Source organism: Mus musculus, chromosome 1, assembly GCF_000001635.26.
Source record: "Mus musculus strain C57BL/6J chromosome 1, GRCm38.p6 C57BL/6J".
Taxonomy (NCBI): Eukaryota; Metazoa; Chordata; class Mammalia; order Rodentia; family Muridae; genus Mus; species Mus musculus.
Window position 1 is genome coordinate 84,439,744 of NC_000067.6, and position 17,246 is coordinate 84,456,989.

The 17,246-nt window shown below is 40.9% G+C and overlaps 1 protein-coding gene across 1 annotated transcript in view; it reads right to left on the reverse strand.

Annotated features, from left to right (window-relative positions):
- The window catches only part of Dner (delta/notch-like EGF repeat containing), a 326,383-nt gene that overhangs the window by 69,905 nt on the left and 239,232 nt on the right, over window positions 1–17,246 (reverse strand). Inside the window, exon 8 of the mRNA NM_152915.1 lies at window positions 5,652–5,876. Within this exon, the coding sequence (NP_690879.1) occupies window positions 5,652–5,876 (225 nt within the window). The remainder of the gene's footprint in view (window positions 1–5,651; window positions 5,877–17,246) is intronic.

Here is a 17,246-nt window from a genome sequence, read left to right on the forward strand (position 1 = left end):
CAGAGTCAAGGGCAGAGCGATAACACCCATGGGTCTCACACTGTCAAGATTGGTGAACCAAGAAATGCTTCCCTTACAAAGCTCTGTCCAGCTCCCTGGCCCTTAACTATTCATTGCCTTGGTCACAAAAAGTCATGAGCACGATGGAGAGCAATCCTTTAATTTTTGAACAATTTGGTATGTACGTGTAACTGGTCGGAACTAGAAATGGGGTTGTCAGTAGAAATTGAGCAGCGAAAATATTCAACATCTTACTGTTACGTGGTTATCTTGGGGTTGCTTTGTTCCTGGAGAGTGAACCTACATCATGATGCCTGAGTGTTCAACCACTGAACTATATCTTCATCCTTGGTTTTTTTTTTGTTGTTTGTTTTGTTTCATTTTGAAACTGAGTTGTTTGCCTGGGTAAGCCTTGAATTTATGATCTTCCTGTCTTAACCTTCCCTGAGTAGCTGGGATGATAACATTTATATATTAATGTCTAAGACAAAATTCTGATGTTGTCCTGCTTCATCTTACCCTGCCATGGCCTCTGAGTGATACTTAATATTATTATGCCTGTCCAATTGTCCAACGGCTCCTGCACTAGGACAGCTCCTAACAACTCCAGGAATCTATCTGCAAGTGACAGGCAAGCTTCAGGTGTTGGTGGCTGTTCTTGTTCTCCCAAGTACTTAATCTCATCAGCATTTCCAAGTAGAAATATAAGCTTCTTTTGATTATTTGTGGGTGTTTGTTTTGGTTTGGTTTTTTGTTGATGGACAGGTTATAAATAGTGAGGCAGCTTTCCGTGGATGAGTCTGCATCCGAGTAAGCAAGACTTCCTTTCTTTCTCCCTCTTTGAGACCAGATGGTTACACACACACACACACACACACCACATTTTGGACTATGAAGCAGGAGTGTCAAAGGATTGGGAACCTGAAATATATACCTACACAATCTACACCTCTTATATACAATCTTTGCCTCTCGTGAATACGGAGCTGGAGAAGATCACAATGTGACAATACAAGAACTGTCTTCATCCCAGTAAACCAGAGGAAGTTCCCTGGTTAATAAAGATAAATTGTCCACTGTACTGTGTATCCAGACACCCGTTAGCGAGCTAAATGCTTTCCTATCTTTATATCCTTGTTGCTGTTCAATCACTATGAATATCCTACCATTAAGCCTTATCTTTATTCTGTTTCCAGGCTGTGTTATCAGAATACTGATGTGCTCAGGCCTGCTATCAGAATACTGAATGATCACAGTAGGAAGCCATACCAGATGTGTCTCATAGGCCACTCAGAAATGCAGCCTACAGGTAAGGCAAATGTAGAAAAGAGGGAAAAAATAGTATCTGAGTCCTAGAATAGTATGATTTTTATAAGACAATAGCAGAAGCATTTTGTTTGGAAGGAGTCTAATTTTATTTGCTTTTTAGTCTCCATCTGTATGGCATCACTGGCCCCTTGGTGGAGAAGAATTGGCTGGCAAATGTAGCTAACACCCAGTTAAGGTCTAGGGGCCTAATTGACTGGCATTGAGTTGACTGTCATGAGAGATATCATTCATAAAAATTTAATTTGATGCATACACTGGCATGCCTACTCTAATGCCTTGTACCTTTAGTTCTTTAAGATATCTCTATCTACAGTGGTGGGGTTGACAAGTAAGTGGAAGAGTCCTCACTCTTCCACTTGCATTAGGGCTCCAAACCAGCCAAAAGAGAGTTGAACCTGGTTCCTTCCCATCAGCCACTGCTTCCAATACTGATCCTCTACAGCACTGACTTTCTGAAATACCATCTAAACTATGCCACCCTTCTACCAGAGTCACAAGACGTCATGGCACAGTGTGTCCTTGGCACGTTCACAGCTACTATATGCAGCATCTCCTAGGCCTTGCTTCACCAGCCTCTGGGAGATTTCAATTTGCAGTGTTTTACAGAATGAGTGGCCTGTCACCTCAAACTGTCACTGGAAGATGACATTTCAACCATTACTCAGTGGTGACATTTTATTATTTAGGATTAAAACGCCATCAGGAACCAGGGGAACAGTAAGCTAAAATTGAAGCTTGCAAATCAGACACCTGACACATCTCATTTGCAGTAATGAGAATGGCAAGGGGTTTTTTGTTTTTCTTTCTCAGATGAGAACTAATTGTCAATCTGGTGTGATTTCAATCTGCTGCCATTTATGAAATAGGGTCTCCTTGCTCTCTATAAAGATGAGCCAGCCCTCCGCTCTGCAGCCAGATACCCAATTTCACCCAGACTTACAAGATTCAACTATTATGCAAACGAGTGGTAAAGCAATTACATGCTCCAAAAAAATTAAGACAAGAAATTTCCCATTCACAGACCTGTCATGTTCACTTCTTAAAACTGTAAATTCCTGCCAGATGTTTAAAGGCCTTTCAAATTTTGGCCACATGACCATCTGAGAGTGTATTCCCTGTGGAAGCAACTGGCTGCCCCAAATTTGATGAGTGAGCCCTCACGGAATCCCAGGACCCCACTGGAGGGCTGTGTAACAGATGACGGTATTATGGAACAGAAGATGTGTTTCCTGTGGGATTCACAGCTACTTGGGGATAGTGCTGGACCACAGATGACCACCAATCTAAATGTTCCAAGTGGAGACCAATGCAGCTTTAACAGAAAACACAGGAGAAAGCAAAATATAAATGGGAGAGGTCTCGGTCCACTGTGCCTCAACAGATGCTACTGGCAACCCCATGAATGGTGAGAAAGGTTTGAAAGGGTAGCACAACCCACCACTGACAGAGGAGCTTCACTGACTCCTCCCTCCAGCTTTCTACCCAAAGGGGAAACTGAGGCCCACAAATGCTCTGCAAATGTTTCATGTTCATAGTGAGAGACGGACAGACAGACACAGAGAAAGAGACCCAGGCAGAGAAACAGAGACAGAATAACTACATTCCACTTAAAATTTTAAAAATAGGGGCTGGAGAGATGTCTCAGAGGGTAAGAGCACTGACTACTCTTCCAAAGGTCCTGAGTTCAAATCCCCACATGTGCGTCTGAAGTCAGCTACAATGTACTTATGTATAAGAATAAATAAATCTTTGGGCTGAATCAAGCAGGGACTGAGTAAGGGGAGTTGACCAGAGCAAGCAGAGGTCCTAAAAATGCAATTCCCAACAACCGCATGAAGGTTCACAACCTGTGTACTCAACATACATAAAATAAATAAATCTTAAAAAAATAATTTTTAATTTAAAAATACTAAATATGCACAGGAAAGAAAAGAATTCAGAGGAGAAAAATGAGGCTTTCTTCTGGTCTGTCCTGCTTGAGTATTCTCTGAGAGGCTTGTAGCGGGAAAGGCTCTCACAGACAGGTAATAGAATATGGAGAAGTTCCTGACAGCAAGATTTCACTTCCAGTTGCCACGGACAACTGGTACCTTGGTACCTGCAGAGAGCTTGGGCACAGTGAACCCTGGTCGTGCCATGTGGCGGACCTGGTTCTGCCCAGCATAATGACACCTTGTTCAGTCTGCACACACCACGCTGTCCTAATGATATGCTTTCCACATAGGGAATGGCACAGCCCTGCTCCACCTCCTTGCTCAGCATGCAGTTGTGACACACATGGGCTTCAGTTCCCACCTGTGAAGAACAGGCCTCCAGGAGAGATGATACAGACCCAGAGAAGAGAGAGACATCATATAGGGGAGTGAGGATACTTCACTTCAAGGATTACAAGGAACCCCTAAATATTACTGTGATCATTAATTACACCCGTCTAGCTGGCTAATTGAGGGATCCAGATATTATTCTATATAATGAGACCCAAAAGGCATTTTCTCTTAGATGGTATTAAACTTGGCATCAGTGGTCTCTGAATAAATCTGATGACCATATAACATTGACAGGACTCATGCTACCTCTTGGAGGCCTGAAGACCAAAGACTCGGGTTCTTGCAATTGAAGCATTTTAGCTTCAAACACAACTCAGACATTGTGCCTGGGTGTGCAGCTTGCCAGCTTCCCCTACGAATTTTGGACTTGCCAGTCCCCACAATTGCATGAGCCAGTTACTTAAAATAAACCTCTGTGTGTGTCTCTCCTGCTTCCCTGGAGAATCCTAACACGGTTGGTTACCAGGCAGATTAAACAGCCCCTCCTCTGTATTGCAGAGCATAGAAGAAAGGAGAACTTGGCAAAATATCAGCTGCTTAGAAAAATCAGAGAAGGAAGACTCTATGTGCAAAAAGCTTTTGCATCACCTTCTGAAAGCTTAGCTGCAGTTCCCAGTAACACTTTTAATTGATTTATGAGTATGAGATGAGGGCTTTGGAAAAGGCACTAAGGCCTTAGAGCCAGAAGCATTGGGGCTGGTATATGAGTGTGGGTTCCCTAATGTAAAAGAGACCACAAGTAGAGAATGAATGTCCAGAGGGGTTCCAGGTAAATGTAGCCACGAAAGGTTCAAGGATGTGACACATCCAGCTAAGAACTCAGGGAGACTGTTCCTTAGTCAGCAATGGCTCCAGGGTAAAGCTGTTGATTCAATCTATGTAAACACATATACATAATTCTCTCAACCCTTGGGGTAGAGTGTCATCTATCATGGTCATTAACATATCACCTATCACAGAAGGATGGAGAAACAGCCCGAGTAATGCATCACAAATGACCTCATCTCTGAGCAAGCATGACTGAGAGTGTTCTCACACATGCTAAGACAGGTAGGATGTTCAGAGGCTATTTAACCCTTATGGACCAGCAATGTATATGCAGTATGTCGCAACAAAATATGTCTATGAGGGATGTGACTGTGTCACATGGCAAAGATGATAAAAGTGACAGTGTGGATGATTTTTGGAACACAGAGGAAAGAAATGAACTCAATCCCTGAAGAGAGATGGAGTAACAGAGAACATGGGTCCCAGGACTACAGAGCACAGCCACGGGTCAGTTAAAGCAGGTACTAGCTAGACTCACTCAGGGTCTCATGTGGGGACTCATGCTGGAAAGTAATGTAAAGACTTAGCTCATGCCAGGATAGAAAAACAGGCATAAGGGCAATGAGAGAAAGGAAAGCGCTCCCCACACGCTCTTTGTAGACATGCTAGGAGAATGGAAAGACAAGAACGAGAACCAGGCATCGCTCTGACTTCCCAGTTTCAAGACTTCTACAATCTAAATATCAGTAACATGAATGCAAAGGATTTTGGGAAAATAAGTGAGTGTTTACAGAGGAAGTCGGGTGTGGCATGCTTGCACAAGCAGTAAGAGTTTTAGTAGACAGGACAGTGATAGACGGACTGCATTCTCCTTTCCCTGGACACTAAAATTGTGTTAGAAGAGTCAGTTCCACTTCAAAGTCTTCATTTCGCTTTCTTGTGCTTTCTAGTTTTCTCACAATGAGTGTGAATGGCCCGTGGGTCAAAGAAAAGGCCTGCTTAAAGTTCTACCAAGAGTAAGTCAGGGACTTTTGGGATAGCATTGGAAATGTAATTGAGGAAAATATGTAATAAAAAAAAAGAGTAAGTCAGAAGTGTAGGTGTATGCACAGCCAAGGAAATACACTCCTATGCATATCCCACTCTGTGGGCTGACCTTTGCTCAGATGAAAGGACAAACTACCGAGTCTTCTAGGACCAGCTTGGCTGTCTACAGGGAGGACCAACCTGGATCGCAGAGGCACTTGTAGCTGGTGCCCACGCTACGGCACATGCCATGAGCACACGGACTGAGGGCGCAGAAGTCCACCAGCTGGGCACACGTAGGCCCTGTGAAGCCTGGGCTGCAGCTGCAGGTGAAATGCACGCCATCCACGTAGCAAGTGCCATTGTTCTGGCATGGAGAGGACATGCAAGGGTCCACCTTCTCTTCACAAGCGGAGCCGAAGTACCCTGCAGGAAAGCATAGAAGGGATTTGAATTCTCGAAACATTTAAAACAGTCAAAATATTTTAAAGGGCTAGAGCTGTAGCTCAGTAAGTAGAGTGAGCTGTCTAACATGGACGAAGCCCTGAATTCAATCCCCAGCACCGAGTAAACCAAATAATATAAGCTTTATAATCCCAGGTCTAGGGAGGCAGAGGCAGGAGCTTCAGAAATTCAAGGTCATCACCAGGTACATAGAAAATTTTGGGACACATAAGATATATGAGACCCTGTCTCAAAGAATAAACATCTTTTAAATTTTTAAATATGTTTGCATACAATAACCAATTCAGATGTCACAGCCCACTAAGGCCTGTAATATTGTTTCTCTTAGATTTGGTAACCCTATGTTAAAATAGCAAATTCTGTGATTCTGAGCTTGTTGAAACACAGAATGTATGACTGTTTGGATGTACATCATATGTTTTGTATATATGCACGTGGCATGTATCTATGTTATATGTATGCGTGTATGTACAAGATAAAAGATGCCAAAAACAAGTAAGCAATCCCTCCTGAAGACGTAATACTAATTGTATAAGAGAAAAATAATAAATAAATAAATAGACATCTCGCCCATCCTTATCATTTGTCATTCAATTCCTTTAAAATGCATATCACATTGATGTATATAACACATAGATTGTAAAACATCCTTCTTTTTTTTAATATTTTTATTACATATTTTCCTCAATTACATTTCCAATGCTATCCCAAAAGTCCCCCATACCCTCCCCCCCACTTCCCTACCCACCCATTCCCATTTTTTTGGCCCTGGCGTTCCCCTGTACTGGGGCATATACAGTTGGCGTGTCCAATGGGCCTCTCTTTCCAGTGATGGCCGACTAGGCCATCTTTTGATACATATGCAGCTAGAGTCAAGAGCTCCGGGGTACTGGTTAGTTCATAATGTTGTTCCGCCTATAGGGTTGCAGATCCCTTTAGCTCCTCGCGTACTTTCTCTAGCTCCTCCATTGGGAGCCCTGTGATCCATCCAATAGTTGACTGTGAGCATCCACTTCTGTGTTTGCTAGGCCCCGGCATAGTCTCACAAGAGACAGCTACATCTGGGTCCTTTCAATAAAATCTTGCTAGTGTATGCAATGGTGTCAGCATTTGGAAGCTGATTATGGGGTGGATCCCTGGATATGGCAGTCTCTAGATGGTCCATCCTTTCGTCTCAGCTCCAAACTTTGTCTCTGTAACTCCTTCCATGGGTGTTTTGTTCCCACTTCTAAGGAGGGGCATAGTGTCCACACTTCCGTGTTTTTAATAAGTGTATTTAGATGTTCAACTCAATGAATGTATACATGTATAGAAATATTTTAAAGATTCATTCTGGTGATCTGGTACCCTCTATCCATACCATGCAATGCCATTTGTCAATAGTCACTGACCACCAGGGTATGCTATGGGATGAGTGAGTCACCAAAGCATGACACTAAGAACAAAGGCAGATCCAGGAGACCACACATTCTGTCATGCCACTTGGTAGAAATGTCTCAAAAATAACACATGCAAATGTAAAAAGTGCATATGTGGTTGCTATGGCTGAGGAATGAAGAGAGATTGAGAGCAGGCATGGGTGGTCCACTGGGTTGAAGGAGATGCTCAAAACTGGTCCCTGCCAATAGTTGCACACCTGCATGGATTGGCTAAAAAATGCTGAACTGAGCACTTTAGAAAAATGAACTATAATCTAGGAATTATGCATGCAAGCATACTTTATGATATAATATTATGTAAAGCTGTTACATATTTCACTTTTAAATGAGATTATCAGATAAGTGTTTTGTATTGTTTTCTGTATACATAAGTTGGCATTTCTCAGGCTAAAAAATTACATATAAGTGTGGGTACATCTCTTTAGTCACACAGTGTGTTTAGCAATGCTATAAACCTAAGCTTGTTTTAATACTTCAAAATTCGTTTGAAAATTCTATAAATATTTAAATTTTAGAAATAAAAATTAAGTTATATTACTCATGCACACTTTTGGGCATTCTACTTTTCTTATAGTTATTATCAAGACTATAGTGAATTTATAAAATCAACAAAAATATCCCTAGATTTAATTATCTGAAGCACCACTCATTAGTGGGCCTAATTAGCTTGGAATCATTCTGAGTAGAAACAGAAAAAAAAATTAAATGATATTCAACATTTTATAGCTACTTTTAGCTTTTAAAACTTAGAAATCAAACTAAAAATGTAATATATAATCAATTTTGATGATGCTTGAATTCTCCAAAGAGTCTTCTAGAGTGGAATATTTTTCTATCCTTTATGTATTGCATTCTACTGTGATTAAAAAGAAGATACTTAAAAACTTAACAACACATGACAGCACTACAAAGTGTCCTTATTTAACAATTTACTTGAAAAGAATAAAACTAACTAAAAACATGTTCATTTTAAAACAAAATTTAATTAATTCTCCCTATTTGGGTCTAGAAAATACACTATGGCCATTCAAATTATTAAAGATCCAGTTTGGCTCTATGTGTGACACCAATAAAGTAACTCTTACTTCCTTAATCTGAAGAGATAGGTTTGGGAAGTAACTGACCAAGTCAACCTACAAGTCGCACCAGTTGGACAGAGGCTCTGGGTTTTATCTTTGTCCTTATGAGAGTGAAAAGAGGAGGGTTTTCCTCCAGACAACTGAATAATGAATTTGTTTGAGCTGCAGTGTCCTCCAGACACAATGGGGTAGATGCACATATGAACTCAGAGATGGTGGCAGTGTGCACAGGGCCTGCACAGGTTCAAGCCAGATAAAATTCCAACACTCCATAGAGGAAGTAGAAATAAGTCCCACCCCTAACCAAGAAGCTACTCATGACTGATAGCTGCTGAGAAAGTCAAAATCGGTTTTCTTCCATGGAGTATCACCAGGTATCAAGCAAACTCCAAGGCAGGCCTCCTCAGGTTCAGGTGAGGTTGGCCAACACAAGATGGACTCCATGGATTTTGTCCATTTGTTTTTTGGTTTTAGTATTTTGGAGAGAGTGAAAGACCATGCAGTTGGATGAATAGAGGGAGTGGGATGATCTGAAAGGAGTTGGGGTGGGAAAAAATAGGGTCAAAATACACTGTATGAATTTTTTTAAAAAACAAAGCAAATTATAAAGCATTCATGGAATTAAAAGACACCCAACGTTAGAAAAACCTCCCATTTTATGGGTTGGAAAAACTAATATTATTAAAAATATCTATACTACCTAAAGTGACTTACAGGTCAGTGCAATCCCCATCAAAATGCCAATGACATTCACAGAACACCACCAACATCAAACTAAAATTCATATGGAAGTACAAAGGACTCCAAGTAGCCCACGCAGTCTCAAACCTGATGAATAATGCTAGCTAGACACAGCTCCTGACTTCGGGAAACAGACCAGAGCCATGATACTCAAAACAGCATGGCACTTGGAAGCACAAGCCAATAAAACAAAAGAGGAATTCTAAAAACAAAGCCGCAAACCAAGAGACAACTGATTCTCAGTGAAGGCACCAGGACATCCCCCAAGCAGGATCAACACTGCTTAGAAAACTAGATGTTCATAGATAGAGGACAGAAACTGAACTATTGTCTCCAAAAGTCAATGAAAAATGAAGGCAAAAAGAACCAGGTCCAGTTACCACCTCTGCCCATTAATCTATGAGACCCATTACTGAATCCATCTGTCTTCTTTTCGCATTGAGTGGAATGCAGAAGTTGCTGATATCTGCTATTTGGATTTATTATGGAATTTAAATGCAAGCATAATAACCCTCAAATACTAACTGTTCGATACCAAGCAGCCACATCTTTATATGACTGCCAGAGACCCTGTGGGTGGTACTGGTACCGATTACAATGGAAAACACAAGAGGAGGTTCTGCAGTCAGGGTTATCAGTTCAGCTGGACGCCCGGACAGCTGAAGCCTTTAGGAACAAAAGGGAGAAGAGAAAGTTGCGCCAAACTTTGAAAGTTCTCTGGCTTTAACAAGTGAACTCTGCATTTTCTTTTGTTGCTCCAGCCATTGTTATCATCTTATTCCTATGACACATCCTTTTGTAAATGGCTCATTTCTTCCTCAGCCGCCCCCTACATGACCTTCCTCGCAGAACATGAGCAGGGTTTTGTAACACCCAGTAATGAAAAGCCAAAAGCCAAAAGCAAAACAAAAGTTTGAGCCTCATTACAAGTTCTCTGACCTGGGACAAGCATTTTATCGTTTTGGGTTCCATTTCCTTACCTACAAAATGTGTGGACTCCTACTAGTCTAACGATACATGGTGCTCAATAACTGTTGGATTCAAATTCCTTTAAGCTATGAGTTTTTCCCTGCGCATACTCAGAGACTGTGTATAGGAAAACTGGAAGGAAGCTGGGCTGTTAGGCAATCTCTGGAACATAATCAAATTTGACATTTGCCCAGAGTCCCCCAGGGCTTGGTCCATGAACAAGGCTAAGGATATTTTCTGGAATCGGGAGGTGCTCACACACAGCTTTCTAAACACATTCAGTTATTGGGCCACCTTGCAAGGCAAAGCGGGTGAGCTCTGGGGATAACAGCTGTGGGAAGAGGTTCAAGAGACATCAGAAGAGCATCTCTTCACAAGCTCAATAAGAGTCTGTTAAACCCACTCTTGCTCACACAAGCATTTAGAAGTACTGTCATTGCTCCAAGGATTTTACCACATTGATTCAGAATTATATGTTTATTATTATATGTATATGATCATCTATATATAAATAAAACATGTAAATAAATAATCTACAATTAAAACTCATATAAACCCCCCCAAAAAAGTCACATTTGAACCCAGGATTTTCTTTTCTTTTTTTTTTTCTTTTTTTTTTTTTTTTTTGGTTTTTCCTGAGACAGGGTTTCTCTGTATAGCCCTGGCTGTCCTGGAACTCACTTTGTAGACCAGGCTGTCCTCGAACTCAGAAATCCTCCTGCCTCTGCCTCCTGAGTGCTGAGCTTAAAGATGTGTGCCACCACCACCCGGTGAACCCAGGATTTTCAAACCAAGGTTTTGTTGTAACAGTCAATCATATCAGGTTATAGCAAAGTAGCCAGTAATAAGAAGAAATGGATGCTAGTATCTGTCTAAAGACTTATTTATTGAATGCTTAACCTAGCATTCATCTCTCTACCTCATAAAACTTCAGCTACACAAAATAATAGCTATTATTAGTAGACTCTGCTACAGAGTCTATATTGACCTGTTATTCCATTCTGGATAGTGAGATTTATTTGTAAATAACCTGAGGTCACATCTGAAATTATCAGTCCATGGACAAGATATTCACTAACCCACAAGAAGAATAAATTAAGACACATAGGAACATCATAGACAAACTACTGAAAATCAAAAATTAAGAGAAAGTATTAAAAGGATTCAAGGTTTATTGACTCATATAAATGTAAATGGACTAATACTCAAAAATAAAAGGAAGAGATTCTTAGATTGCATCAAAAGGAGCAAGTACTATGTGTTCTCTAGAAGAATCTTCTATTGAAATAAAACCACAAATCTGAAGGCAAAAAGAAGGGTAAAAAACATTAAAAATAAATAAATAACAAAGATGATATACCCATAATGGATTCCAGTTGAGCTACATAAGAAGATCTTATTTCGTCAAAAAATATATTTAAAAAAAACAAGTAAATAAGTTCAAAAAAATATATTAGACATAAAAATGATTCTTAGTATGGGAAGCAGGCAACTCATCAGGAATATCCACCTACTCATCAGGGTATCTAAGACAGTTTCCAACACAGAGAGGAATAAACTGCCAGAAACCATACAGAAAAGACTCCTTTCATAGTGCTTAATGAAGCAAATTGATAAAAAAAAAAATCAATGAGGATATGTAACATTTGAATAAGACATTCCTTTCACAACACTTCATATAAGTTGCTCATCCCAGTAAGTGCGAAAAATCGTTACACAAAATCAACATTCATTCATTCATTACTTTAAAACAGAAAAAAACCTTCAGAAAACTAAAATAGAAGTTAATTTCCGGCCCAACACCCGCAAGGGTCCACACGGGACTCCCCACGGGACCCTAAGACCTCTGGTGAGTGGATCACAGTGCCTGCCCCAATCCAATCGCGCGGAACTTGAGACTGCGGTACATAGGGAAGCAGGCTACCCGGGCCTGATCTGGGGCACAAGTCCCTTCCGCTCGACTCGAGACTCGAGCCCCGGGCTACCTTGCCAGCAGAGTCTTGCCCAACACCCGCAAGGGTCCACACGGGACTCCCCACGGGACCCTAAGACCTCTGGTGAGTGGACCACAGTGCCTGCCCCAATCCAATCGCGCGGAACTTGAGACTGCGGTACATAGGGAAGCAGGCTACCCGGGCCTGATCTGGGGCACAAGTCCCTTCCGCTCGACTTGAGACTCGAGCCCCGGGCTACCTTGCCAGCAGAGTCTTGCCCAACACCCGCAAGGATCCACACGGGACTCCCCACGGGACCCTAAGACCTCTGGTGAGTGGATCACAGTGCCTGCCCCAATCCAATCGCGCGGAACTTGAGACTGCGGTACATAGGGAAGCAGGCTACCCGGGCTTGATCTGGGGCACAAACCCCTTCCACTCCACTCAAGCCCCGGCTACCTTGCCAGCTGAGTCGCCTGACACCCGCAAGGGCCCACACAGGATTCCACACGTGATCCTAAGACCTCTAGTGAGTGGAACACAACTTCTGCCAGGAGTCTGGTTCGAACACCAGATATCTGGGTACCTGCCTTGCAAGAAGAGAGCTTGCCTGCAGAGAATACTCTGCCCACTGAAACTAAGGAGAGTGCTACCCTCCAGGTCTGCTCATAGAGGCTAACAGAGTCACCTGAAGAACAAGCTCTTAACAGTGACAACTAAAACAGCTAGCTTCAGAGATTACCAGATGGCGAAAGGCAAACGTAAGAATCCTACTAACAGAAATCAAGACCACTCACCATCATCAGAACGCAGCACTCCCACCCCACCTAGTCCTGGACACCCCAACACAACCGAAAATCTAGACCCAGATTTAAAAACATTTCTCATGATGATGATAGAGGACATCAAGAAGGACTTTCATAAGTCACTTAAAGATTTACAGGAGAGCACTGCTAAAGAGTTACAGGCTCTTAAAGAAAAGCAGGAAAACACAGCCAAACAGGTGATGGAAATGAACAAAACCATACTAGAACTAAAAGGGGAAGTAGACACAATAAAGAAAACCCAAAGCGAGGCAACGCTGGAGATAGAAACCCTAGGAAAGAGATCTGGAACCATGGATGCGAGCATCAGCAACAGAATACAAGAAATGGAAGAGAGAATCTCAGGTGCAGAAGATTCCATAGAGAACATCGACACAACAGTCAAAGAAAATACAAAATGCAAAAGGATCCTAACTCAAAACATCCAGGTAATCCAGGACACAATGAGAAGACCAAACCTACGGATAATAGGAATTGATGAGAATGAAGATTTTCAACTTAAAGGGCCAGCTAATATCTTCAACAAAATAATAGAAGAAAACTTCCCAAACATAAAAAAAGAGATGCCCATGATCATACAAGAAGCATACAGAACTCCAAATAGACTGGACCAGAAAAGAAATTCCTCCCGACACATAATAATCAGAACAACAAATGCACTAAATAAAGATAGAATATTAAAAGCAGTAAGGGAGAAAGGTCAAGTAACATATAAAGGAAGGCCTATCAGAATTACACCAGACTTTTCACCAGAGACTATGAAAGCCAGAAGAGCCTGGACAGATGTTATACAGACACTAAGAGAACACAAATGCCAGCCCAGGCTACTATACCCGGCCAAACTCTCAATTACCATAGATGGAGAAACCAAAGTATTCCACGACAAAACCAAGTTCACACAATATCTTTCCACGAATCCAGCCCTTCAAAGGATAATAACAAAAAAGAAGCAATACAAGGACGGAAATCACGCCCTAGAACAACCAAGAAAGTAATCATTCAACAAACCAAAAAGAAGACAGCCACAAGAACAGAATGCCAACTCTAACAACAAAAATAAAAGGGAGCAACAATTACTTTTCCTTAATATCTCTTAATATCAATGGACTCAATTCCCCAATAAAAAGACATAGACTAACAGACTGGCTACACAAACAGGACCCAACATTCTGCTGCTTACAGGAAACCCATCTCAGGGAAAAAGACAGACACTACCTCAGAGTGAAAGGCTGGAAAACAATTTTCCAAGCAAATGGACTGAAGAAACAAGCTGGAGTAGCCATTTTAATATCGGATAAAATCGACTTCCAACCGAAAGTTATCAAAAAAGACAAGGAGGGACACTTCATACTCATCAAAGGTAAAATCCTCCAAGAGGAACTCTCAATTCTGAATATCTACGCACCAAATGCAAGGGCAGCCACATTCATTAGAGACACTTTAGTAAAGCTCAAAGCATACATTGCACCTCACACAATAATAGTGGGAGACTTCAACACACCACTTTCTTCAAAGGACAGATCGTGGAAACAGAAACTAAACAGGGACACAGTGAAACTAACAGAAGTTATGAAACAAATGGACCTGACAGATATCTACAGAACATTTTATCCTAAAACAAAAGGATATACCTTCTTCTCAGCACCTCACGGGACCTTCTCCAAAATTGAACATATAATTGGTCACAAAACAGGTCTCAATAGATACAAAAATATTGAAATTGTCCCATGTATCCTATCAGACCACCATGGCCTAAGACTGATCTTCAATAACAACATAAATAATGGAAAGCCAACATTCACGTGGAAACTGAATAACACTCTTCTCAATGATACCTTGGTCAAGGAAGGAATAAAGAAAGAAATTAAAGACTTTTTAGAGTTTAATGAAAATGAAGCCACAACGTACCCAAACCTATGGGACACAATGAAAGCATTTCTAAGAGGGAAACTCATAGTGCTGAGTGCCTCCAAGAAGAAACGGGAGACAGCACATACTAGCAGCTTGACAACACATCTAAAAGCCCTAGAAAAAAAGGAAGCAAATTCACCCAAGAGGAGTAGACAGCAGGAAATAATCAAACTCAGGGGTGAAATCAACCAAGTGGAAACAAGAAGAACTATTCAAAGAATTAACCAAACGAGGAGTTGGTTCTTTGAGAAAATCAACAAGATAGATAAACCCTTAGCTAGACTCACTAAAGGGCACAGGGACAAAATCCTAATTAACAAAATCAGAAATGAAAAGGGAGACATAACAACAGATCCTGAAGAAATCCAAAACACCATCAGATCCTTCTACAAAAGGCTATACTCAACAAAACTGGAAAACCTGGACGAAATGGACAAATTTCTGGACAGATACCAGGTACCAAAGTTGAATCAGGATCAAGTTGACCATCTAAACAGTCCCATATCACCTAAAGAAATAGAAGCAGTTATTAATAGTCTCCCAGCCAAAAAAAGCCCAGGACCAGATGGGTTTAGTGCAGAGTTCTATCAGACCTTCAAAGAAGATCTAATTCCAATTCTGCACAAACTATTTCACAAAATAGAAGTAGAAGGTACTCTACCCAACTCATTTTATGAAGCCACTATTACTCTGATACCTAAACCACAGAAAGATCCAACAAAGATAGAGAACTTCAGACCAATTTCTCTTATGAATATCGATGCAAAAATCCTCAATAAAATTCTCGCTAACCGAATCCAAGAACACATTAAAGCAATCATCCATCCTGACCAAGTAGGTTTTATTCCAGGGATGCAGGGATGGTTTAATATACGAAAATCCATCAATGTAATCCATTATATAAACAAACTCAAAGACAAAAACCACATGATCATCTCGTTAGATGCAGAAAAAGCATTTGACAAGATCCAACACCCATTCATGATAAAAGTTTTGGAAAGATCAGGAATTCAAGGCCCATACCTAAACATGATAAAAGCAATCTACAGCAAACCAGTAGCCAACATCAAAGTAAATGGAGAGAAGCTGGAAGCAATCCCACTAAAATCAGGGACTAGACAAGGCTGCCCACTTTCTCCCTACCTTTTCAACATAGTACTTGAAGTATTAGCCAGAGCAATTCGACAACAAAAGGAGATCAAGGGGATACAAATTGGAAAAGAGGAAGTCAAAATATCACTTTTTGCAGATGATATGATAGTATATATAAGTGACCCTAAAAATTCTACCAGAGAACTCCTAAACCTGATAAACAGCTTCGGTGAAGTAGCTGGATATAAAATAAACTCAAACAAGTCAATGGCCTTTCTCTATACAAAGAATAAACAGGCTGAGAAAGAAATTAGGGAAACAACACCCTTCTCAATAGTCACAAATAATATAAAATATCTTGGCGTGACTCTAACTAAGGAGGTGAAAGATCTGTATGATAAAAACTTCAAATCTCTGAAGAAAGAAATTAAAGAAGATCTCAGAAGATGGAAAGATCTCCCATGCTCATGGATTGGCAGGATCAACATTGTAAAAATGGCTATCTTGCCAAAAGCAATCTACAGATTCAATGCAATCCCCATCAAAATTCCAACTCAATTCTTCAACGAATTGGAAGGAGCAATTTGCAAATTTGTCTGGAATAACAAAAAACCTAGGATAGCAAAAAGTCTTCTCAAGGATAAAAGAACTTCTGGCGGAATCACCATGCCAGACCTAAAGCTTTACTACAGAGCAATTGTGATAAAAACTGCATGGTACTGGTATAGAGACAGACAAGTAGACCAATGGAATAGAATTGAAGATCCAGAAATGAACCCACACACCTATGGTCACTTGATCTTCGACAAGGGAGCTAAAACCATCCAGTGGAAGAAAGACAGCATTTTCAACAATTGGTGCTGGCACAACTGGTTGTTATCGTGTAGAAGAATGCGAATCGATCCATACTTATCTCCTTGTACTAAGGTCAAATCTAAGTGGATCAAGGAACTTCACATAAAACCAGAGACACTGAAACTTATAGAGGAGAAAGTGGGGAAAAGCCTTGAAGATATGGGCACAGGGGAAAAATTCCTGAACAGAACAGCAATGGCTTGTGCTGTAAGATCGAGAATTGACAAATGGGACCTAATGAAACTCCAAAGTTTCTGCAAGGCAAAAGACACCGTCAATAAGACAAAAAGACCACCAACAGATTGGGAAAGGATCTTTACCTATCCTAAATCAGATAGGGGACTAATATCCAACATATATAAAGAACTCAAGAAGGTGGACTTCAGAAAATCAAATAACCCCATTAAAAAATGGGGCTCAGAACTGAACAAAGAATTCTCACCTGAGGAATACCGAATGGCAGAGAAGCACTTGAAAAAATGTTCAA